Source organism: Lepus europaeus, chromosome 19 (assembly GCF_033115175.1).
Source record: "Lepus europaeus isolate LE1 chromosome 19, mLepTim1.pri, whole genome shotgun sequence".
Classification (NCBI taxonomy): domain Eukaryota; kingdom Metazoa; phylum Chordata; class Mammalia; order Lagomorpha; family Leporidae; genus Lepus; species Lepus europaeus.
The window spans coordinates 20436604-20462795 of NC_084845.1; the positions used below are offsets into that span (position 1 = coordinate 20436604).

A 26192-nucleotide genomic window follows, 5' to 3' on the forward strand; every position below is an offset into this window, starting at 1 on the left:
TAATATTTACTTTCCCCCCATATCCTCAGTAAAATAACAATTAACTTTAAAAATTTTTTAAGTCATAAATCTTATGGAAAGAATATTTCAAAAGAAGGAAATAACAGAACAGGGATGTCAATCAGATTCTGAAAACTGGACAAATGGTAACCAACTTTGAAAAAGTTAAACCTAACCGTAGCCAGGAAAAGCTGCAGCAAGTCAATTTGGGCTATGAGACCTGGAATTATTTCTGAAGGAAGAATAAACTAAAACAAATATTTAGATGAAAGCTTGAAAGGAAAGCTTAGGTTCCAAAACCCAACCTTACAAGCACAGCCAGGTGACTTCCCTTTCTTGCTCTACAAAAGATGCACAGCTGAGAGTGGTGTGCAGGAATTGTAAGAGGGAATGAAGAATGAAGAGGCAACATCGGAGTGAAACAAGGGGATTATTCCAAGTGAACATACTGAACCTTCAGACTCCCAGCCAGGTTCCCAGGCACAAAATGAAAATTAGAAGATTCTTTTGTAGGGTGCTGATTAACTCAAAAGCTGCTGATATTTGGAGACCAGGGCAGGGGGAGGAGGGTTTGCCACCGTGTGACTCCCTACAGAGAAGCCCACCAGTCAAAACCCTTGTCCATGAATAAAGAGCTTCCCAACAGTGCTTAACTCTACTTCAACAGTTAGTCAAGGATCATCAGCTCAAAATGAATGCCAGAGACAAGAAGGGAGGAGAGGGGAGGAGAGGAACAAAAAAGAAACATAAAGGAAATGTATAAAAAAGAAACTTTAAAGGAAAAACCAATATGGAAGGAAGGAAGGAAGGAGCAAGCACACATGAAACAAGAACAGGATGTTATAACAAAGGAACATCTAAGGACCACAGAAAGTTACTGGGAATTAAAATATGTACCAAAATTTTCTAAAAATCAATGCATGAAGAAAAAAGTATAACATGGCAGAGATGGAAAACAGGAGAAGGAAATTTTCAATGAATTAGTATTAAAAATCTCCCAGAATTATAGGACATGAACCTCCAGAATGAAATGATCAAACACCTAGCAAACGAAGTTTAAACTCCAACAAGCTGTTTCAATGTAATTTAAGATTATAGAAAATAAAGATCAAAATGGAGGCTAGTGATTCCAAAGAGAAGAAACAAGCAATATATAAATGAAACAGCATGCCGTCAAAGTTTTAATGGTATCATTTAAAGACAGAAAGTTACAGGAAAATGCACTGAAAATTCTGAGGGGAAAAACTGTTTAAAATCTAAAATTCTTAGCAGTCTACTTACAAGGAGAATAAAACGTATGTCAGACATGTAAAATGTAAAATGTACCTCCCCATATACCATCCCAGAAAGTTACTGAAGGGCAATTTTCTAAACAAAATAAGTAAATCCTGAAATTAGGATTCCATGGGAACCAGAAAACAGAATAAAGAGGTAAAAACATGGAATAATGGCAAAGGAAGACACCAAGAAAGTGGTTCTCCTTTTCTCAGAATAGAAGTCAGTGCAAATTGAAGCAAGACTATAAAACACTCCAGTATGAGACATTTAATAAGAAGAAAGAAAGAGAAAGAAAAAAGAGGGGAGGAAGGAGGGGAGGAAGGAGGGAAGGAGGGAGGGAAGGAGGGAGAGAGGGAAGGGAGGAAGGAAGGAAGGAAGAAGGCAGGGAAGTGAGGGAGGGAGAGAAAAGAAAGGGGGTTGGACGGAGAGAGGAAGGGAGGGAAGAAGGAAGGAAAGATCAATATAATTAGTGATAGGTACACAGAAAATCATGCAACAAACAAACAAACAAAAAAAAGCAGTTAACTTCGAATGAAAGCCTGTACAAGAATGAAATGGAACTGCATTACATCTAAGCATGAATGTTGATTTAATGAACTAGTGATACAACATTAAGAAGATTGGGGGCCAGCGCCGTGGCTCAACAGGCTAATCCTCTGCCTTGCAGCGCCGGCACACCGGGTTCTAGTCCCGGTCAGGGTGCTGGATTCTGTCCCAGTTGCCCCTCTTCCAGGCCAGCTCTCTGCTGTGGCCAGGGAAGGCAGTGGAGGATGGCCCAAGTCCTTGGGCCCTGCACCCATGGGGGACCAGGAGAAACACCTGGCTCCTGCCATCGGATCAGCGTGGTGCGCTCGCTGGCTGCAGCACGCCAGCCGCGGCAGCCACTGGAGGGTGAACCAATGGCAAAGGAAGACCTTTCTCTCTGTCTCTCTCTCTCTCACTGTCCACTCTGCCTGTCAAAAAAAAAAAAAGGAAGATTGGGGAAACAGCAACTGTAAGAATAGGTAAAAACACTAAATGGCCCTCTTCAATTGTAGGCAGGTAGACAACAGATAATCCATAAAATTGAACAAATAAATCAGGAAAGAGAATAGGCAAATTACTTGGGAATTTTTCCCCCATATTTGGGGGGAAAAAAGGGCAACGTACAGCTGAAAGACCAAAAGTAATCACCTCTGGTGCATGACAGCTGGGAGCTACTTTTTCATTACCTCTTTAGGATGGTATATGATGTACTAAAGGGCTGTACACAGATGACCCTTGGTATCCACAAGGATTGGCTCCAGGATCCTCCACAGATATCCAAATCTGCAGTACACAGGTCCCTTATATAAAATGACGCTGTATTTGTATGTAACCTATGCACATCCTCCGGTATGCCTTAAAATCATCTCAAGATTACTTACAGTACTTAATACAATATGAATACTAATAAATAGTTGCTATACTGTACTGTCAGTCCCAGCTGTTCAGCTTCAATGCAGCTCACTGCTACTATGCCTGGGAAAATGGAAGATGGTCCAAGTACTTGGCCCCTGCACCCATGTGGGAGAGCAAATGGAGTTCCAGGATCCTGACTGTGTCCTGTCCCAGCCCTAGCCATTGCGACCATTTAGGGAGTGAATCAGAAGATGGAAGATATACTTCTATCTCTCCCTGTATCTCTGTAACTGCCTTTCAAATAAATAAATCTTTGTTCAAAAAAAGGGAAGGGGCCGGCGCCATGGCACACTAGGTTAAGCCTCCACTTGCAGTGCCGCGTTCTAGTCCCAGTTGTTCCTCTTCCAGTCCAGCTCTCTGCTGTGGCCTGGGAAAGCAGTGGAGGATGGCCCAGATGATTGGGCCCCTGCACCCGTGTGGGAGACAGGGAAGAAGCTCCTGGCTTCGGATCGGCGCACCTCCATCTTTCGCAACCATTTGGGGGAGTGAACCAACAGAAGGAAGACCGTTCTCTCTGTCTCTCTCCCTCACTGTCTGTAATTCCACCTGTCAATTTTTTTTTAAAAGGGGGGGAAATGGGGTGAGGGGTGTCAGCATTGTAGTATAACAGCTTAAAAAATGAGGGTAGAAATTAGGATGGGGCCGGCACTGTGGCGCAGCGTGTTAAAGTCCCAGCTTGCAGCACCGGCATCCCATATGGGCACCGGTTCAAGTCTCAGCTGCTCCTCTTCTGAGCCAACTCTCTGCTATAGCTGGGAAAGCAGTAGAAGATGGCCCAACTCCTTGAGTCCCTGTACCCATGTGGGAGACCTGGAAGAAGCTCCTGGCTCTTGGCTTCTGATCAGCTCAGCTCCGGCCATTGCAGTCATTTGGGGAGTGCATCAGCAGAATGGAAGACCTCTTTCTCTCTCTCTCTCTCTCTCTCTCTCTCTGGCTCTCTCTCTCTCTCTCTGGCGCTCTCTCTCTCTCTCTGGCTCTACCACTCTATATAACTCTTTCAAATGAATAAAATAATTCTAAAAAGAAAGAAATGAGGATGTTCCCAGATAAAAGTGGAGGGAGTTCCTTACCACTGGATCTGCTATATGAGAATTGTTGAAGGAGGTTCTTGGGGTTGAATGTAAGGACATTGGCAGTACCTCAAAGCTATATGGCAATACATAAGCACAAAACCACCAAGAAAACACCTAAAATGTTTACTAATAAGAGTGAAAAGGGGGGCAGCATTGTGGCAAAGCAGTTGAAGCCACTGCCTGTGACGCTGGCCTATCCCATATGGGCACTGGTTCAAGTCCAAGCTGTTCCACTTCTGATCCAGCTCTCTGCTAATGGCTTAGGAAAAATAACAGAAGATGGCCCATCTAGAAGAAGATCCTGGCTCCTAGCTTTGACCTGGCTGAACCCCAGCCACTGTAGCCACTGGGGGAAGGAACCAGCAGATGGAATCTTTCCCTCTCTGTAAATCTTTCAAAGAGTGAAAAGGGGATCAAAATAAACAAACACAAAACAATGTAGTAATACAGTAAATGAGAGACAAAAAAACAGCGCTATTCAACATAAAATAGGCAAGAAAATAAGGAAAGTTCTTATCCATCAGTAATTAATGTACACGCTTTGCAATCAGAAGATATAAATAAGCAGAATGGATTTTTTTTTAAAAGGCTCAAACTACATACTGTCTACAAGAGACTCACTTATAGATATAAGGATACACATAGATTGAAAGTGAAAGTATGGGCCAGCACCGCAGCTCAATAGGCTAATCCTCCACCTGTGGCAACGGCACCCCAGGTTCTAGTCCCGGTCGGGGCGCCAGATTCTGTCCTGGTTGCCCCTCTTCCAGTCCAGCTCTCTGCTGTGGCCCGGGAGTGCTGAGGAGGATGGCCCAAGTCCTTGGGCCCTGCACCCGCATGGGAGACCAGGAGAAGCACCTGGCTCCTGGCTTCGGATCAGCATGGTGCGCCGGCCGCAGCGGCCATTGGAGGATGAACCAATGGTAAAGAAAGACCTTTCTCTCTCTCTCTCTCTCTCTCTCTCTCTCTCACTGTCCACTCTGCCTGTCAAAAAAAAGAAAGAAAGAAAGTGAAAGTATGAAAAAAATATTCCAGGCACATGGCAATCAAAAAAAGAAGTGAAGTATCTTAGCTACAATGCTATCAGACAAAACAGACTTTAGGTTAAAAAAAGGTTTCAAGAAGCAAATGATATTTAATATTGATAAAGGGTTCAATCTATCAAAAAGATATAACAATGATAAACATACACCTATCTGACAACACAGTGACAAATATAGAAAGCAAAAATTTACAGATGTGAAGGAAGAAATTGTCAGTAAAATACTACTGGTTGAAGATATCAACATCCCACTTTAACTGAAGGACAGAGGAACCAGAAAGAAAAGTAATAAAGAAATCAAGAACATGAACAACATTATAGATCAACCAGACCTCAGAAACATGTAGAAAATACTTCCAGTGAGGAATAAGAAAGCACATCCTACAGAGCAAACATGAACCGTCTCAAAATAATTTAACAAGGTTGAAACCATAAAAAGTATTCTGTCTGTCCTACCAAAATGGAATGAAACTAGAAATCATTAACAGAAAGAAAACTGAAGGCTGGTGCTGTGGCTCACTTGGCTAATCCTCCACCTGCGGCGCCGGCATCCCGGGTTCTAGTCCCGGTTGGGGCGCTGGGTACTAGTCCTGGTTGCTCCTCTTCCAGTCCAGCTCTCTGCTGTGGCCCGGGAGGGCAGAGGAGGATGGCCCAAGTGCTTGGGTCTCTGCACCGTATGGGAGACCAGGAGGAATAACCAGCTCCTGGCTTCAGATCGGCACAGCACCAGCCATAGCAGCCATTTGGGGAGTGAACCAATGGAAGGAAGACCTTTCTCTGTCTCTCTCACATTCTATAACTCTCTGTCTCTCTCTCGCACTGTCTAACTCTGCCTGGCAAAAAAAAAAAAGAAAGAAATAAAACTGAAAAACTTACAGGCATATAGAAATTTAACAAAAACAACCATTCAGGGCACCAAAGAAGAAATGACAAATTAGAAAATATCTTGAGACTAAAAATTATAAAAATCAAACACAGCAAAACTCATGGGACAAAGTAAACCAATGCTCAGAGGAAAATTTATAGCTGTAAACAACTACATCATTACAAAAAAAAAGAACCTAATCATATACTTTAAGGAACCTGAAAAAGAGGAAACTAAACCCTAAGCTAGAAGAGGGAACAGCAAGCAAAGATTAGCTGGAGATAAGCAGGACAGAGAACAGAATAACAATAGCAAAAGTCAAAAATCAATGAAACTAAAATTTGGCTCTTCAAACAGATCAACAAAATTGATCAATCTTTACCTAGATTGCATAAAGAAAAATGAGAGAAAATTCAGATTACCAAAATCATGAACAAAAGTGGGAATAATGTAACTTATTTTACAGAAATAAATGGAATTTGTAAAGAATACTATGAATAGTTGAATAGCAACAAACTAGATAACCTAGATAAAATGAACAAATTCCTAGAAAAAACACAAACTACCAAAACTGGAAAAGAATAGAAAATCTGAACAGAGCTTATAACAGATTTAATCAGTAATCAAAAACTTCCCAATGAGAAAAAGCTTCACAGATCAATGCTACTAACATCCAAAGAATTAACACCAATTCTTCAGCTTCTAAAAAAATCAAAAAGGAGGGAAGATACTTTAAGAGATCAGCCAAAAGTACTTAAAAAAAAAAAAAAACAGAAAACTACAGGCTAATATCTCTTATGAATATATATGCAAAAATCCTCAACAAAATGCTGACAAACTAAACAAGCAACATCGTAAAAGGATTATACACCATGACAAAGTCTGATTCATCCCCCCCGCCAAAATGCAGATAGTTCCATATAAAAAAATTAAATGTAATATACCACCTTATCAGAATGAAAGAGAAAAAAACCACAGGACAATTCTAACTGAAGCAGAAAAGGCCTTTGGCAAAATTCAATACACTGTAGGATTTTAATAATAAATACATAAATAAACTAAGAATAGAAGAGGATTTCTTCAACATGTTATAAAAGCCATACATAGCGGCCAGCGTCATGGCTCACTTGGTTAATCCTCCACCTGCAGCGCCAGCATCCCATTTGGGCACTAGATTCTAGTTCCAGTTGCTCCTCTTCCAGTCCAGCTCTCTGCTGTGGCCCAGGAAGGCAGTGGAGGATGGCCCAAGTGCTTGGGCCCTTGCACCCTCATGGGAGACCAGGAAGAAGCATCTGGCTCCTGGCTTCAGATCAGCGTAGCTCTGGCCATAGTGGCCATTTGGGGGGTGAACCAACGGAAAGAAGACCTTTCTGTCTCTCTCTCTCTCACTAACTTTATCTGTCCAAAAAAAAAAAAAAAAAAGCCATATATAAAAACCCAAAGTTGCCATCATGTTGGTGAATTTTTCTAAGATTAAAAACATGACAAGGATGCCCATACTATCACTGTTATATTCAACATAGAAGTACTGGACAGAGTAATTAGAGAGGAAAAATCCTAATAAAAACATAAATTAGAAAGGAAAACATAAGATTACCTCTACTGACAGACGTTATGATCCTATATGTAGAAAATGGAAAAGAACACACACACCTCTGCTAGTGTTAATAAATTCACCAAAGCTGCAGGATAAGAAATCCACATATGAAAATAATTATTCTCAATACATTAGCAACAAACAACCTGCAACAAAAATTGAGCAAAGAATCCAAAGGTGGGTTTTCACCCTAGGGGTTAAGATGCCGATTAAGATGTCCAGGTCCTGGCAGCTGGCGTTCTGGTGTAGCCACTTAAGCCACTGCCTGTGATGCCAGCATCCCCTGTCACAGTAGGTCCAAGTTTCAGCTGCTCTGCTTCCTATCAAGCTCCCTGCTAACGAGAAAGCAGAGGATGACAGCCCAGGTACTTGGATCCCTCCTACCCCATATGGGAGACCAGGGTGCAGTTCCTGGCTCCTAGCTGTGGCCTGGCCCAGCCCTATCCGTTGTGGACACTTGGAAAGTAAATGAGTGGATGAAAGATCTACCCCCTCCCCCCTTGTCATTCTGCCTTTCAACAAATAAAATCCATCTTAAAAAAAAAAAAAAAAAAAAAAAAAAAGGCCCCTATACCATGTCAGAGACTTGGTCTGAGTCCCCGTGCTGGTGTCTGACTCTAGCATTCCTGCTAATGCAGACCTTGGCAGGCAGTAGTGATGGTTTACACAGCTGGGTTCCTACCACCCACATGAGAGACCTGGATTGAGTTCCCAGCTCTGGGTTTCAGCCTGGCTCAGCCCTCACTATTGCAGCCATTTAGGAAGTGAACCAGTGAAAGGAAAAGCTGCCTCTCTCTGTATGACTCTCACTCTATGTCACTCTGCCTTTCAAATAAATAAATAAATCATTTAAAAAAAAAAAAAAACTTGGATACTAAAAGCTACAAGATTACTAAAAGAAATTACAAGTACAAATAGAGGAAAGTCTACACTCAAGGATTGAGAAACATATTTATTTATTAAGATTTCAATACTATTGGACAATATTGACAATTATCTATAGATTCCATGATATCCCCACTGCCAAGAGCCAGGAACTGGTCTCCCATATGGGGTAGGAGAGATCCAAGTACCTGGGCTGTCATCGTCTGCTTTCTCGTTAGCAGGGAGCTTGATAGGAAGCAGAGCAGCTGGAACTTGGACCTGCTGTGACAGGGGATGCTGGCATCACAGGCAGTGGCTTAAGTGGCTACACCAGAACGCCAGCTGCCAGGAAGTGAACATACCAATGTTTCTTATAATTTCCAAGAACCTTGAATAGCCAAAACAATCTTGAAAAAGAACAACATTGGAGGCCTCACACTGTGTTTTCAAATTGTATTTAAGTGTGGTACCAGCATATACACAGATACAAACCAAAAAGTTTGAGTTTAAAAATAACCCCTCACATATACAGTCAGATAATTTTTGACAAGGATGCCAAAATCATTCAATAGAATAAGGGCTGTCTTTTCAATATATAGAGGGAAAACTGGATCCCTGTGCAAAAGAAGGAAGATGGACCCATGCCTTATACCATATACAAAACATAACTAAAAATCCCAGATCTAAACAAATAGCTCAAACTATGAAACTCTCAGTTGAAAATACAGGGAACTTTCATGACACTGGATCTGGCAATAATTTCAAGGATATGACACCAAAAGCACAAACAACTAAAGAAAAAAAAAACAAACTAGACCTCATCAAATTTAAAAATTCTTTTGAAAAGATTTGTATTATTTCTTTGAAAGGCAGAATGACAGGGAAGGAAGGAGAGACAGAGAAACAATGAGATCTTTCACCGACTGGTTCACTCCCCAAATGAGCTGAGCCAGGTTGAAGTCAGGAGCCTGGAACTCCATGTGGGTAGCAGGGGACCAAATCTTTGAGCCATCTTCTGCTGCTTTCTCAAGTGCATTAACAGGGAACTGGATCAGAAATGGAGCAGCCAGGACTTGAACCGGTACACATATGGGATGTCCATATCACAGGCCACAGTTAACCCTCCACGCCACAAAATCAGTACCCAAAATAAAAAACTTTTGTTTATCAAAGGACATTATTTGCAAATCATGTATCTGATAAGGGACTAATACTAAGAACATTGGAAGAGCTCCTAAAGGCTCAACATCAAAAAAAAAAAAATTTAAAATTGGGCAAAGGACTTCACTAGTCATTTCACTAAAAAGCATATATACAAATGGCAAATAAACACATGGAAAGATGCTCAACATGACTAAGCATGACAATATATCACTTTAACAACAACAAAAAAAAAACAGTAATTAATTAGTGTTTGCAAGGATGTGGGAAAACTGGATTACTTGAACACTGCTGGGGAATATAAAACCCTGTAGTTGTGAAAGACAGTATAAATGTTCCTTTAAAAATTAAACACAGAGGCAAGCACTGTGGAGTAGCGGGCTAAGCCTGAAGCTGCAGCATCCCATGTAAGCACCTGCAGAAGAAGATGGCCAAAGTGCTTAGGTCCCTGCACCCATATGGGAGACTGGGAAGAAGCTTCTGGCTTCTAGCTTAAACTTGGCCCAGCACCAGCCACTGCAGCCATTTGGGGAGTGAAGCAGCAGATAAAAGATCTTTCTCTGTCTCTCCCTCTTTCTCTGTGTAACTCTGCCTTTCAAATAAATAAACCTTTAACAACAACAACAAAAAAAACCTAAACACAGAATTACTATATGATTCAGCAATTGTACTTGTACATGCAAACACTCCCTTTAAAAGAAAAAATTTCCCAGTCTGGTGCTGTGGCACAACCCATATTGCAGCTAGTTCAAGTCCTGGCTGCTCCATTTCTGATCCAGCTCCCTGCTAATGTGCCTGGGAAAGCAGCAAAAGATGACCCAAGTGTTTGGGTCCCTGTACCCATGTAGGAGACCCAGATGAAGCTCCTGGCTTCGACTGGCCTAGTCTTGGCCGCTGCAGCCATTTGGGAAGTGATCCAGTGGATGGAACATCTCTCTCTCTGTCTCTCCCTCTTTCCTTGTAATTCAAATAAATAAATCTTGAAAAAAAAAAAAGAAGAAGAAAAAAATTTCCCTCAAATCTAAAAACACATCTCAGCAAATCTCAAGGCACATATTAAAACAAAACTTGCATTTCATGTAAAAATTTATCAATATCTAATTGATAACATTAAAAATACTTTTTTAAGAGTTCCTGTTTCAGCAACAACACAGCAATAAAATACTAAAAAAAAAAAACAAAAATAAAAACAAATAATCTAAAAGACAGCAGGGAAGGAGAAAGAACAGAAGAGGAAAAAAATATAAATACTAAGTTAAATCAAAACATTATTATACTGAATAAAAATGGTCTAAATACAAATTAGAATTATCAGACTGGATTAAAGAAGAGAGACTCATGCTGTCCATAAGAAACTCAATTTAAATACTATGATTTAGTTAGTACAAAAATAAAAGGGATGGAAACGTATGTACCATACAAACATCAAACAAAAAGAGCTACACTGGAGCCGGTGCTGTGGCACAACAGGTAATGCTACTACCTTTGGTACTGGCATCCCATATGGGCACCAGTTCGAGTCCCGGCTGCTCCACTTCAGATCCAGCTCTCTGTTATGGCCTGGGAAAGCAGTGGAAGATGAGCCAAGTTCTTGGGCCCCTGCACCCACACACCCACATGAGAGACATGGAAGAAGCTCCGGGCTCCTGGCCTTGGATCAGCCCAGCTCCGGCCACTGCAGCCATTTGGGGAGTGAAGCAGTGGATGAAAGACCTCTCTCTCTCTCACTCTCTCTCTCTCTCTCTCTGTAACTCTGCCTTTCAAATAAATAAATAAATCTTAAAAAAAAAAAAAAAAAAAAAAAAAAAAAAAAAAAAAAAGAGCTACACTAAGAGGCAGGAATTTGGCTCGGCAGTGAAGACACCAGTTGGGATGCCCACATCTGACATCAGAGTTACTGAGTTTAAGTCCCAGCTTCATCTCTGATTTGAGTTTCCTGCTAATACACACCTCTAGAGGCAGCAGGCAGTGGCTCAAGTAGTTGTGTCCCTGCTACCCACATAAGAGACCAAGACTAAGTACCCAGCTCCTGGCTTCAACGTGGCTCAGTCCTGATTGTTGTAGTCATTTGGGGAATGAACCAGAGGATGGAAGATCTTTCTCTCTCTCTACCTGTCTCTGTCTCTTTCAAATAAACAACAACAACAACAAATTAAGATTTATTTTATTTACCCAAAAAGCGGAGTCAGAGAGAGACAGAGAGAGAGAGAGAGAGAAAGAGAGAGAGAGGTCTTCCATCATGCTGGCCCACTTCCCAAATAGCCACGAACAGAAAGGACACCAGGCCAGGTCAAAGACAGGAGCCAGGAGCTCAATCCAGGCCTCCCACATGGGTGCAGGGGCCCAGGCAGTTGGGCCGTCCTCTGCTGCTCTGCCAGGTGCACCAGCAGAGAGCCGGATCAGATTAGAAGCAGCTGGGGCTCAAACTGGCACCCACATGGGGCTGCCAGAGTCACAGCGGACCTCAACCCACCATGCCTCAACGTCTGTCCCACAAACATAAAAATGTTAAGTACTATTAATTTCAGATAAAGAAGACTTCTGAGCACAGAAACTTACCAGAGAATAAAAAAAAGAAGATAGAAAGAAAGAAAACTGCATAATGGCAAAAGGGTCAATTCAAGCAGGAAAATATGAAAATCCTAAATGTGTACATTATCTAACAATAAAGCTTGAAAACACATGAAGCAAAACTAATAAAACTGAAAGGAGAAACAGCCATAACCACAATGGTAGCTGGAGGTTTCAGTCTTCTCTCATTATTAATAAATAGAACAATTAACAGAACCAATAAACAGAACAATTCCAAAGGGCCGGAGCTGAGGTACAGCAGGTTAAGCTGCCACCTTTAGCATTAACATTTATTTGGGTGCCACCTTCAGTGCTAGCTGATCTACTTCCAATCCAGCTCCCTGCTAATGCACCTGGGAAAGTAGCGTAAGATGGCCCAAGTCCCCTGCCATCCACTTGGGAGACCCAGATGAAGCTCCTGGCTTCTGTCTGACCCAGCCCTGGCCCTTGAAGCCATCTGGGAAGTGAACCAGCAGATGGAAGACTTCTCTCTACCTCTGGCTCTCTCTCCACCTTTCAAATAAATAAATAAAATCTTAAAAAAAAAAAAAAAGAAGAAAGAAAGAAAATTTGCAAAAACATTTGAACTGAACAATGCCATCAATCAACTGGTTGTAACTGATATTTATACAAATGCCTACTCAGCAACAGCAAAATAAACATTCTTTAAGATAGTCCATACCCTGGAACTTTAAATAAATCTTGGGGCCAGTGTCGTGGCATAGCAGGTTACGCCACCACCTGTAATGCCAGCATCCCTTATGGGCACTAGTTCAAGTCCCAGGAACTCCACTTCCGATCCAGCTCCCTGCTGATTCAAATGGGAAAGCAGTGGAAGACAGCCCAAGTGCTTGGGCCCCTGCCACTCACATGGGAGACTGAATGAAGTTCCTGGCTTCAGGCTTCAGCATCACCCAGCCTTGGCAGTTGCTGCCATTTAGGGAGTGAACCAGTGGAAGAGCTCACTCGCTCGCTCGCTTGCTTGCTCTCTCTGTAACTCTGCCTTTGAAATAAAGTAAATCTTAAGAACATTTTTTTAAAAAACTGAAATCACAAAAAATAAATGCCCTGAATTGATTAAACTATAAAGAATTAAACTAGAAATCATTTGGAAAACCTCCAAATGTTTAGAAATTAAATAGCATATTTTTACAGTTTGCATTTTTTTTATTTTTGAAATGCAGATGCAAAGAGTGAGACAGAGACAGAGATCTTTTCTTCCCAAACACCCAAAATGGGCAGGTCAGGCCAAAATGAGGAGCCTGGAACCCAGTCCAGGTTTTCCATATGGGTGGAAAGGACCCAAGTTCTTGAGCCATCACCTGCTTCTTCCCAGGGCACATTTTAACAGGAAGCTGGAATCAAAAACAGAGCTGAGACTAAAAACAAGGTACTTCAATATGAGATGCAGGCATCCAAAATGGCATCTTAACCATTGTACCAAATGCCCATCCCAAAACAACATATTTCTAACTCAAGGATTAGAGAGCTTTTTCTGCAAAGAGCCAGAAGGTAATTATTTTAGGTTTCATGGGCCCTGTAAGTATTTGTCACATTTTTTCTTTTCATAGCCTTTAATAAATATGCAAATAGCAATTTAAAAAACCACCATTAACTAAAGGCCACACAAAAACATGTGAGGACCAGTTCTAAAAATAATTAATGAGTCAGAGAGAAAGTTTAAAAATGAAAATACAACATGTGAAAATGTGTGGTATACAGCTAAAGCAGCACTTAAGAGTGAAATTTATAGCATTAAAATGCTTATATTAGAAACTAGAAAGGGAAGCATAGAACAAAGGATAAACAGAAGAAAGAAAAACTTTTAAGAAACTAGAGATAATCATTAAAACTAAAAGTTGGGTATTAAAAGATCAATAAAACCAATACACCCTAGAATAGGATTTATCAATCTCCCACAACTGACATTTGGGCTAGATAAACCTTTAATGTGAGGAGTGTCCCACATCAGATGTTTAGCAACATCACGGGCTTCTCTCCACTAGACACAAATAGCATCCACCACTCCAGTTATGACAATCAAAAGTGTCCCCATACATCGTCAAACATTCCCTAGGCGTAACACCTGCCCATTTGAGAACCACTGTAGCTACTTAGAAAAACAAAGAAAAAAAGAGAAGGCACAAATCAACAAAATCAGGATTATAAGGAGCTAGTACTCCATACATATTTAAAAGAAATAAGGAAATAAATTATAAACAACTCTTGCGTTCATAAATTTAAAACCTTAAGTAAAACAAAGCAATTCTTTAAAATCAACTATCAAAATGCTCCCAACAGAGAAAAGAGTAGTTTGAGTAGTCTAATATTTATTAAAGAATATGAATTTGTACTTTAAAGTTTCTGAAAAAGAAATCTTCAGGTCTAGATGGTTTTATTGATAAATTCTACCAAACATTCAAAGAAGTAACACTAATTCTATACATCTTCCAGAACATATAAAAAGAGGGAACATTTTGCAAATCATTTTATGAGGTAAGCAAATTATCAGTAATATACAAAAATAATAATACACCATGACACGGGGGCAGGCATCTGGCATAGAGCTTAAGATGCCCATGTCCCAGCTCAGAGCATCTCAGTTCAATGCCTGTCTCTGGCTCCTGACACCAGCATCCTGCTAATGCAGATGCCAGGAGGCAGTGGTGATGGGTTCCACCTGCTGGTTCACTCCCTAACCAATTTTAAGAGACACCAAAAAAACTAGAGTATTATTAGCAAAGAGACAGATACATAGATCTTAGAAAAAAGAAAACAAAATAGACGGTCTAGAAATAGAACTATAAACATAGCTGGCAAATTCACTGGCTTTTTAACAATTTTATAGTGAGATGTAATTCACAAACAACATAGTTTACGTATTTTAAATATACAGTTTGATGGTTTTTTGTCTATGTGCATGGTTGCAAAACCATCCTACTATATTCTCAGTTTCATCACCCCTAAAGATCTCCATACTCATTAGCAGTTGCTCTCCATTCCCCTCTACCTGCTTGGCCCTAAGCTACTGGTAATCCACTCTCTGTTTTATAAATTCACCTATTCTGAACATCTCATATAAATGGAATCATACAATATTTGGTCTTTTGTGACTGGCTTCTTTCACTTAACATAATGTTTTCAAGGTGCATTTTATTGTACTGCCAAACATTCCATTGTATAAATATGTGACATCTTATTTTACTTATCCATTCATTAGTTGATAGACATCTGAACTGTTCCCGTTTGTTGGCTATTATGAATGCTACTATTAGCATTTGTACACAAGTTTTTGTCTGAACAAGTCTTAATGCCCTCACATACAAGATTATTTAGGTGTAGAACTGCTGAGTCGTATGACAACTTAATCTTTAACTTTTTGAAAAATTCCAAACTGTTTTCCAAAAGGACTACACTAGTTTATGCTCCCACTCTGAAAGCTCCAATTTTTCCACATGCATGCTATTAAATGTTTATCATTTTATTAATTTTATTTTTATTATTTATTTTTATTTTATTATTAGCCATCCTCATGGATTATCTCCTGTGGTCCTGACTGCCAATTCATTCTTGACAAAGGTGCAAAGTTGATTCAAAAGAGAAAGGATAGTATTTTCAACCACAGTGTTGGACTAACTGGACACCCATTCACAAGTAAAATGAACCTTGACCTAAATCTCACACCTCATACAAAAACTAACTTAAAATATAAAAGAAAATCAGTTCTAGGCAAAGAGTTCTTGGATATGATACCAAATACATGATCCATCCAAGAAAAAAATGAGAAATTGGACTTCAAAATTTAAAACTCTTGTTCCTGAAAAGGCAATGTTAAGAGAATGAAAAGATAAGATGCAGAATACAAGAAAACATTTGTATTTGCAAGTCATATTTTCAACAAAGGACTTATATTCAAAATATATAAATAATTTTCAAAACTCCATAGTAAAAAAAACATAAAACTAAATTTTTAAAAAGGGTTAAGGATTACAGCAGATAAATGAGGATACAGAGTAGTAAATAAATGAATGAACAGTTGCTCACGATTAATAGCCAATAGGAAATGCACACGTACTCAGTACTAGTACTAGTACTAAGAAGAACGCAGAGCTTTGAGAACTCACAGACACAGCTGGTGGAAAGGAAGTCATACAGCCACTAAGGAAAACACCTTGCCTGTGTGGTTGTGTCTTAAAAACTGAGTATTTTCAGGGGGGGTATTAAAAGTTCATAAAAAAAGTGTGTTATTTAAAAGACATCCAGATTTAAAATTTGTTGAACTATAATAAAGCAATTTTTTTTTTTTGACAGGCAGAGTTAGACAGCGAGAGAGAAAGACACACACACACAGAGAAAGGTCTTCTTTTCCGTTGGTTCACCCCCCCCAAATGGCCGCTACGGCCGGCGCACTGCGCCGATCCAAAGCCAGGAGCCAGTGCTTCCTCCTGGTCTCCCATGCGGGTGCAGGGCCCAAGCACTTGGGCCATCCTCCACTGCCTTCCCGGGCCACAGCAGAGAGCTAGACTGGAAGAGGAACAACCGGGACAGAATCCGGCGCCCCAACTGGGACTAGAATCTGGGGTGCTGGCGCCGCAGGCGGAGGATTAGCCCATTGAGCCGCGGCGCCGGCCTAAATCAATATTTTAATTCTACTTTCCACAAACATTCTGAAGAAGTATCCTCATACTTTTGACATGACCTAGCAATACCACTGTAGATATTTACTAACAATGAACACTTATGTTCACACAAAAAACATGCACATGAAGATTTAGAGCAGCTCTATTCATAACTGCCAAAAACTGGAAACAACCAAAACGCCCTTAAACAGGTGGACAGAATTTACATGATTATAACAGATATGCATATAACAGAGCACACCATTCAGCAATAAAAAGGAATGAACTGTTGATACCTAGAACAGTTTGAATGAGACATTACACTGACTGAAAGAAGCTAATCTCAAGAGTCTATAGGAGTCCATTTACATGACATTCTGGAAAAAGCAAAATTAACATCGATAGAGAACAGATCGATGGTTGTCAAGCCTCAGGGACTGATGTAGGGCGTCACAAACAGGTACAGCACAAGAGAATTTTGGTGTGATCCTGTGACCTAGTCATGTTGTATCCTGTATTCTATTTTGTATCCTAATTGTGATTAACAAAGGAGTATGCAAATAAAGTCAATGTTATTGCGTGATAATTAAAAAAAATAAAACTGCAAGATAGTCATATTCTTACTAAATGGCAAAATACATAAAATATGGGCACAAAGAGTAGCTTTGCCCTCTTTTCCTTTTTTTTTTAATTTTTTTAAAGATTTTATTTATTTGAGAGGTAGAATTACAGAAGTAAGAGGGAGAGTCAGAGAGAAAGGTCTTCCTTCTGTTGGTTCACTCCCCAAATGGCTGCACCGGGCGGAGCTGCACCGATAGGAGCCAGGTGCCCCTTCCCAGTCTCCCACATGGGTGCAGGGGCCCAAGGACTTGGGCTATCCTCTACTGCTTTCCTAGGCCCCAGTAGAGCCAGATTGGAGAGGATCAGCCACGACCACCACCAGTGCCCACATGGGATGCCAGCACCACAGGCGGAGGATTAACCTACTGTACCATGGCGTCGGCCCCTGCCCTCTTTTCTTAGAGATCATCTTCCTCTGACCTCACAGACTCCTCCCCCTGGCAGTCCTCTGTTGGTGGTGGTGTCAAGCCCATTCTGTCCCTCATCCTGACCACTCTTCTGACTTTCAATAATCTCCTCCCACCTTCCCCAACTGCTCTCACCAACAGTGAAATAAGGGACTACATAATGTTTGTTATATTTCTCCTGCCTTAAGAATAATAAAATACAGTAGTATCCCCTTTTCTGGGGTTTTGTTTTCCATGGTTCCAGTTTCCTATGGTCAAAAAAAAATTATTCATTTAAAAGTTCTGAATTGCAATGTACAGTGCAGCATGAGTCCCAGACCTAACCGTCCCTCTTGTCTGGCAGATTAATGAACTCTAATGCTAGCCCCCTTGCCTTGTTCACTTGGTAGAAATTCTGGTTACCAAAATGTTTACGTAACCCTTATTTTGCTTAACTGCCCCAAAGCATAAGAGGAGTGATGCTGGCAATTCAGAAATACCAAAGGAAAGCCATAAAGTACTTCCTACTTAAGGGGAAAGGTGAAAGCTCTTGACAAATAAAAAAAAAAAAATCATTTGCTAACGTAAGCAAGAACCTTCTATCCATGATATTGTGAAAAAAGAAAAGGAAATTGGGCTATATTTCTATCAAACTGCTTAAGATTTAAAACAAAGTAAGTACTTTGTTAAAATGAACAAAGCAACAAATTATAGAATATTAACCGCAGTTTGGGGCAGTTGGGGGTTCTGGAACATATCTCCAGAGGGTAAAGGAACTACTATAACTTTTCTTCACAAATGTTAAGTATAACAATGCACCTAAGTATTTTTTTCAGTTATTATAAATCAAAATCAAGCTATGTGACTAATTTTTTAGAATGCAGTTAAGATTCTCAGACACATAAATATGTACCTTGAAAATTATTTTAGGTAAATACGGATCCCAAAGTCATGATGTTCGATCAATTCCTAAAACCATATTTAATTACTGGAAAGTGATTTACCAAAAATAAATAAATAAATAAATAAATAGCAAGCCTGCTCTAGAGCTCTACTCTATTGTATTAAAAGTATTCCATCATTAATCCTTTAAGTCATACCTAATTTTAAAGATTTCTTCACTGAAATATGAAATCAAAGTGAACAAGCTTTTGATAGACCAAGAACTGATTTCCTATCAGCAGTATTACTCCACTAAATAAAGCAAGCCTTCTCCTTAAGATAGGTCTCTAAGAGTCATGCCCATTCTCCTTCATCTAACACACGAGGCTTATTATTGCCAGAATTATATACAGTCCTAACAATAAGATTCTGATTAGTTGTCACAAAAGATCAAAATATGTATCAATTATAAATTTATAGAAGCTGCCTTGCAATTATTCTCCAAATACAGTTCCCAGAATTTCACTAAGTAAATTAGTTCTCTAACTAGTACCCACTCATGTGTAAGTGAAATAATTTCAGCTTTAGAAAATTCAGCTGTTTTCTATCTAGTACGACCTCATTTATACAGAATAATCCTTACAAAATTTATTTTCAAACATATTTAACTAGAAGGTTAAAAAGCAGGTAGGGGTGATACTATACTATCAATTTAAATATCCGTAGAGAAATAAGAATACCAATTAGAAAGCAAATAAATTTAATTATAAAATGCAACTAAGTTAGAACTCGAGCTAACCCATCTAACTAGAAAATGGAGGCGGGGGGTGGGGGTGGGGAGGGAGGCCTGTGCATGTACAAGCATGTGTTGTGTAGGCTTAGGCATATACATACACCAAAAAATAACATCATCGATAAACAAAACTAAATTTTAATGAGTCCGAGCTCTCAAACCACCAAAAAAGTATAAGAATGTCATTTTAGGTAGTGTACCTTTCCTCACCAGGGCTATTTAAAAAAAAAAAAAATTGACTTCTTCCCAATCAAAAATCATTTTTAAGAACTTTGGTAAACAGTATTTCTATTAGTTCACTAAGCAGAAAGTAAATTTCTTCTGAATATTAAAGTATTAAAAGCAAAATTCAGTCCATAAAAGCAACTAAAACAAACCAATTATAAAGCATAAAATGTCTCCAAAACTTTTGTTTTCCCAACCTCTACATACAAAACTACACATAAATACACTTTGTAATTTTTGAAAATAAGCCAATGTCAGTGATATTTCCAACCCAGAAGTTTCACTCTACTCTCAAATGTTGGTCCAACTTAAACTACCCATAATAAACTTCAGAAGGTACTTTTGTTAATAAACAGTCTATCGGGTAGTCAATTTGTGAAAAAAGACATACACAACAAAGAAACACCATTTATAACTGGTACCTACGTTCTTTCCGGTGCTCAACTAAACCTACAGCCTGCTTTGCTGAGCACTTTGCAAACCAGTTGTCCCCAAGTAAAACAGTGACTTCATTAGTATGGACAAGTTTTCCTGGCATGAAGGCAAAGGGGCCAAATGGTACCTATTGTTTAAAAAAAGAAAAAGGCAAAAAAAAATTTAAATAGTAAAAAATATACTTTATGAAATACTTAGCATAAAAGCTCTACATTGAGTTATTTTTAACCTATACACTGGGAAAAAGAAAATAACAACTTTACAAAAAATTAATATTATATTAAAATTTCACTAGGACAATCTATAGAAAACTACTTTAGTTTAATAAACCAATGTTAAGACAGAAAAATAAATTTGCACATTTACAAACAGTTATTAAAGAAAATAGTACTGTCTCTGCATGGTTATACTTTTTGTTAATCCTTAAATCTAAATAACAGAAAAACAACTGAAATATTATCAATGAAGAGTATTTCTGATAAGGAAAACAAAATTATTTCCAATAAAATAGTCACTTTTTGCAGAGCAGGAATTACTAAACAAATAGCTTTAATGAGTTTACCTAACAAAAGTCACAAAATATTTGGGCTTGAATAAGAGGAACAAAGACTTCATGAGAATATTTATGCAATGAAAGCTTCTAACCCAGAGCTCATGAACAGAACACTGTGTTGGCATGAAGATCATTAAAACAAAAATTAGCAGCACCTTTTATATAAAAATCAATGTTCTAAGGTTTAAATCTGTGAAATACAAAACATTACGGCCTTTCCCTACTCTGGCTAACAGGAAATGACTCAGTGCTATATTTCTGTCATAATCATAGTTTTTTATGTAGTAAGTATGCACATCAAATATGTCAAATTTTGTGATAACATTTTTGTCATTATGTCACCATAATGTAATATATGAAATTATTATATATGTATGGAAAAAAATAAACACCAACTATGTCTATAGCTGCTATATTGCTAAAAGTGAAACAAAGCAAACTTTCCACAGTATGCTGGTTATCTGATACAGTCCATGAGCAGTGCAATTTGTGAACCCATACACACAAAGCACAAAGACACATTATTTTACATAGTTAATATGTTTACAAGAAACAATGCATTACTTTAAAAGAAACACAGTAAACCTACCATGATATTATAAGACAACTTATCAGGCAGGGTACTGAGTCTTTCTTGAAGGGCATTATAGTCATTATCTACCTTCATCCTGTTGACAAAAAAACACCAAATACTATAAAAAATAGACAAATTAGCATCTCCCATTTAGACTATGTATAGGACAAGATAACAAAATCTTAATTATGGCAATTTAAAGATTAAAGCACTTTTTTTTAAAAAGTTCTGTTTTTACAAAGTTTAGCAATGGCATTATCCTGCCACCTTTTTATTAAAGACCTTTCAGGGACTTCAGCTTTTAAGAGGCAGAACACTCACTCACATCTTAAAAATTAGTGATTCCTAAAGTAGACCCCCTGGACTAAATACAAGGTGGAATTTAAGGGAGACAATGAAAGAGGGCCTGAAATTCTTTGGAAGGAAGGAAACAGGAAATCAAGATGAAGGAAAAGGAGTTTTTAATACACCTTTTCAGTGAATAAAACACTGGCTGTGAAGTTGAATCATAAACACAAAATGTGATCAAATTCTTGAGTCAGAAAATTCTAGGCTAAAAATCCGTGGTGTCATCACCTCTTCAATTATCCACACTAATGTGATTAAGGCAAGAGAATCAAATAGAGGGAGAATAAATTAGGAGTGGTAAAACAAAAAAGTATTTCCATGTGGCTCTGGAGTCTGTTTTGTGTTATATCAAAGTTGAGCTACTGAAGAAACTAATTTAAACAACCAAAAGATGTAACTCTGCAGAAGCAGAGACAGCCACTTTTCGAAGCTCTGAGCCCTCTCAGTTCTTTGGCCTGCAGGACACTCCGCGGGTATGCTGAGGCACCTGTTCAAACCTCCCCCTAGAGATCAGATTGCCTTAATGTTCCCTAACAGTCTTAGGCTACAGATAAGCACTGACATTTTTCTTCTATTTATTTTAAAGATTTTTATGTATTTATTTGAAAGGCAGAGCTACAGAGAGGTAGAGGTGCAGAAAGAGAGAGAGAGAGAGAGAGAGAGAGAGAGAGAGAGAGAGGTCTTCCATCCCTGGTTCACTCCCCTAATGGCCACAACGGCCAGAGCTGGGCCCATCTGAAGCCAGGAATCAGGAGCTTCTTCGGGTCTCCAACACATGTGCAGGGGCCCAAGCACTTGGGCCATCGTCCACTGCTTTCCTAGGCCACAGCAGAGAGCTGGATTGGAAGCGGAGTAGCCAGGACATGAACCGGCACCCATATGGGATGCCAGTACCGCAGGCAGCATCTTTACCCACTATACAACAGCACTGGCCTCAAAGCACTGAAAGTTTTCTAGGCAGAAGAGTGCTGTCAATTTTCAAAAATAACAAAGGCAAAAGAACTCACCAACTCAGCAAATAATTTAAATGATATTGTAGGTATTGCCAAACTGAAATCAGAATACTCTCTAGACAGTTAAAATTGACTTTGCTATAAACATCATGGAATTGGTTTCAATTTACTCCGTAGCTCCCCTAAAGCAACAGTTAACATAATTAATAAGAATTACCTCATTTACTCAAGTTCTCAAGGAATTTTACATGTTATTCATGCTAAAAATATTACTGTAAATATCACATTTTTCATGACAAAAGAAAATGAGGAAAGAAGATAGAAAAACCGCAGGTTGGAGAAAAGCCAGATCTCTTTCTTTTTAAAGATTTTATTTATTTGAAAGACAGAGTTACACAGAGAGAGAAGGAGAGGCAGAGGGAGGGAGAGAGGGAGAGACGGGGGGGGGGCGCAGAGAGAGAGAGAAAGGGAGGGGGGAGAGTCCATCCGCTGGTTCATTCCCCAATTGGCCACGACAGCCAGAACTGTGCTGATAGCCAGAACTGTGCTGATCTGAAGCCAGGAGCTTCTTCCAGGTTTCCCACGCGGGTGCAGGGGCCCAAGGGCTTGGGCCATCTTCTACTGCTATCCCAGGCCATAGCAGAGAGCTGGATCGGAAGTGAAGCAGCAGCATCTTGAACTGGCGCTCATATGGGATGCCAGCACTGCAGGCACTGGCCCCTAGATCTCCTATTTCAAAGCGAGGTAAGCCCATGAGTTTAACTTAGGTTTTTCACCTATATTCTTTTCAAGCAGGCTTTCTCATTTTCTAGTGTTCAGGTGCTTTCCCAAAATCTCTCTTCTACAAGTATACATAATGTCTTTTATTCTATCTGTTTAAGGCAAAAATTATCCTATAGGTAACTTTTTAAATTAATAAAAGGGCAGAAAACTGGCACACTGGTTTACTCGCAACTCTGGGTCCCATATCAGAACACCGGTTGGAGTCACAGCAGCTCTGCTTCCAATTCAGCAACCTGCTTATGTGCTTGAGAAAGCAAGAGATGATGGCCCAACTACTTGGACTCTGTCAACCCACACAGGAGACTCATATAGAGTTCCCTGTTCCAGGCTTTGGCCTGGCCCATCCCTAGTCATCTGAGGGTGAACAAGGGGATGAAAGATCTCTCTCTCTCTCTCTCTCTCTCTCTGCCCCCCCCACCCCATCTCTATGTACCTCCCAACCCCTGTCACTCTTTGCCTTTCAAATAAATATCTTTTTTAATGGCAAAAAACTTCATACACAGTGCTTTTATATACAAATGCCTTTTTAGTCAAACCAGAGGGTGAATTTACACAAATTAATCCTGGTTGAATATGTTCAATAGTAAAACAGGAATAATGACCAACTTACTCACAGGTTCAAAAAAATTAGCATCATGTTAGTTCTAATATTTGTTTTTTCCAGGAAGTATCAAAAAACACTAAATATAAAATTTTCAAGAAAGACTATCATCCACTAAGGTGAGATTCTATGTTAATGTCATTGAATTTGATACAAATGCCACAACTGAAAGACAGTATCACAGAACTTAAACATTCAGGGGCTGTGGAGACAAGAGTCAGTGTGGGCTGTAAATGAGACGGCATCTAGAAAGACCAGATTTGGTTCAGTGCCTACACACAGCAAACACTCATTCTTCAATCTAGAGAATACAAACATTTACAAAAGAGTATCTAAGAAAGTTTACAGAACAACATAATCCCACATGGGAGACCTGAAGCTCCTGGCTCTTGGCTCCTGGCTTCTGTCTGGCCCAGCCCTGGCCATTGCAGCCATTTGGGGAGTGAACCAGCAGATGGAAGATATCTCTCTCTTTCTCTCTCTCTCTTTCAAATGAATAAATTAAAAAAAAAGAGAGAGAGAGAGAGAGAGAGAGAGAAATAAGCCAGACACATAAAAATATCACCACCTCTCTCATATGTCAGAGCAAAAATTTAAAAAAAAAATCTTAACACAGAAGACAGAAAGTTGATTACTAGAGCCTTGGTGGTAGAGCGAGAGAATGGAAGAAATTTGAATAAAAAACTAGGGGAAGCTGGGTATGCTCCATTGTGATAAATATACTAATCTGAGATGTTAATAATAGGGATCTGGTATGAGGGGTATATGAATCTTTTGTATTACTACTTCACAATTTGTTTTGTAAATTTAAAGCTTTTCTAAAAATAAAATATTGAAAAGAACCAACGAAAGAGCACTATGGCATAGCGGGTTAATCCACCACTTGCAACCCCAGTATTCTATATCTGTGTGCTGGTTGGAATCCTGACTACTCCCATTTCTGATCAGGCACACCTGCCCAACCTCCGCCCACCCACCCATGTGGGAGGAACAGCATGGAGTTCTTGGCTCCCAGTTTTCAACTTGTCCAGCCCTGACTGTGACGGCTATTGAGGGACTGAACCAGTGGATGGAAGATCTCTCTCTTTTCTTTCTCTCCCCCTCTCTCTGTCACTCCGCCTTTCAAATAAATTAATAGTTTACAAATAAGCTTATTTTTGGTAAACAATTTTGAAAATCATGTAGAGTTTTCATAATGCACATTTTCCATGAACTTTCTGAAGACTCTTCATATATTTCACAGAAGTAATTTTGCAAATACTCAAGGACTATACTTGGGCCATGTTTCGCATTTTTCCCAGGTGCATTAGCAGGGAGCTGGATTGGAAATGGAACAACCAGGACACAAACTGGTATCCATACGGGATGCCGGGTTGCAGGCAGTGGCTTTTAGCCTGCTACACCACAGTGCCAGCCCCTAGCGTGCAGCTATTAATTTTAAAGTTATTTATTTATTTATTTATTTTTTGACAGGTAGAGTTAGACAGTGAGAGAGACAGAGAGAGAGGTCTTCCTTCCGTTGGTTCACTCCCCTAATGGCTGCCAAGGCTGGCGCTGCGCCAATCTGAAACAAGGAGCCGTGTGCTTCTTCCTGGTCTCCCACGTGGGTGCAGAGACCCAAGCACTTGGGCCATCCTCCACTGCCCTCCCGGGCCACAGCAGAGAGCTGGACTGGAAGAGGAACAACCGGGATTAGTATCCGGCGCCCCAACCAGGACTGGAACCTGGGGTGCCAGCACCGCAGGTGGAGGGTTAGCCAAGTGCGCCACAGCGCGGCCCTAAAGTTCTAATAAATAAGATTTACTTTGTTGGTGCCAGTGTTAGGTGGGTTAAGCAGCTTACAGCGCCAGCATCCCAAATGGGCATCCATTTGAGTCCTGGTTGTTCTACTTCCAATCCAGCTCCCTGCTAATGAACCTGGGAAAGCAGCAGAAGATAGCCTAAGTGTTTGGGCCCTTGAGCCCACATAGGAAATTAGGAAGAAGCTCCTGACTCCTGGCTTTAGCCTGGCCCAGCCCTAGCCATTGTGGCCATTTAGAGAGTGAACCGGCAGATGTAAGACTCTGTCTCTCCCTCTTTCTCTGTAACTCTGTATTTAAAATAAATTAAATATATAGTATAGATATCTAAATGTTTCTATGATTGTTAGGAAGCTGGTATCAAAGTTAACAATCAATATGTTTTATTTTGGTAAATACCAGGAAAAAAAGACTTCCTAACAAAATATCTCCTGTATGTTGAGAGAATATCAACCCAAGGTAGCAGCAGAAATCAATGTCAATATTCCAAATCATGTATATTCCATTTTAAATATATCATTAGTAATTCTCTCCAGCCCAGAAATATGTACACACTATATAACAGCTGAAGACTGGAGCTACTATTTCTAAATTTACAATTCTTTCCTAAAAACACAGGAAAAGGGAAAGCTAATTTAAATGCATCCCAGGCAGAAATTCTTTTTGAAAGGAGGCCAGCAGGAGGCCAGCAGTGTCTGTGGAGGAAGTTCTAACTTGAACAACTTTACT

At 39.7% G+C, this 26192-nt stretch overlaps 1 protein-coding gene across 1 annotated transcript in view; it reads right to left on the reverse strand.

Annotated features, from left to right (window-relative positions):
- The window catches only part of URI1 (URI1 prefoldin like chaperone), an 87451-nt gene that overhangs the window by 17292 nt on the left and 43967 nt on the right, over positions 1 to 26192 (reverse strand). Inside the window, exons 3-4 of the mRNA XM_062177088.1 lie at positions 20995 to 21073; positions 19844 to 19979 (exon numbers count right to left, since the gene is read on the reverse strand). Coding sequence (XP_062033072.1) covers positions 19844 to 19979; positions 20995 to 21073 — 215 coding nt within the window. The remainder of the gene's footprint in view (positions 1 to 19843; positions 19980 to 20994; positions 21074 to 26192) is intronic.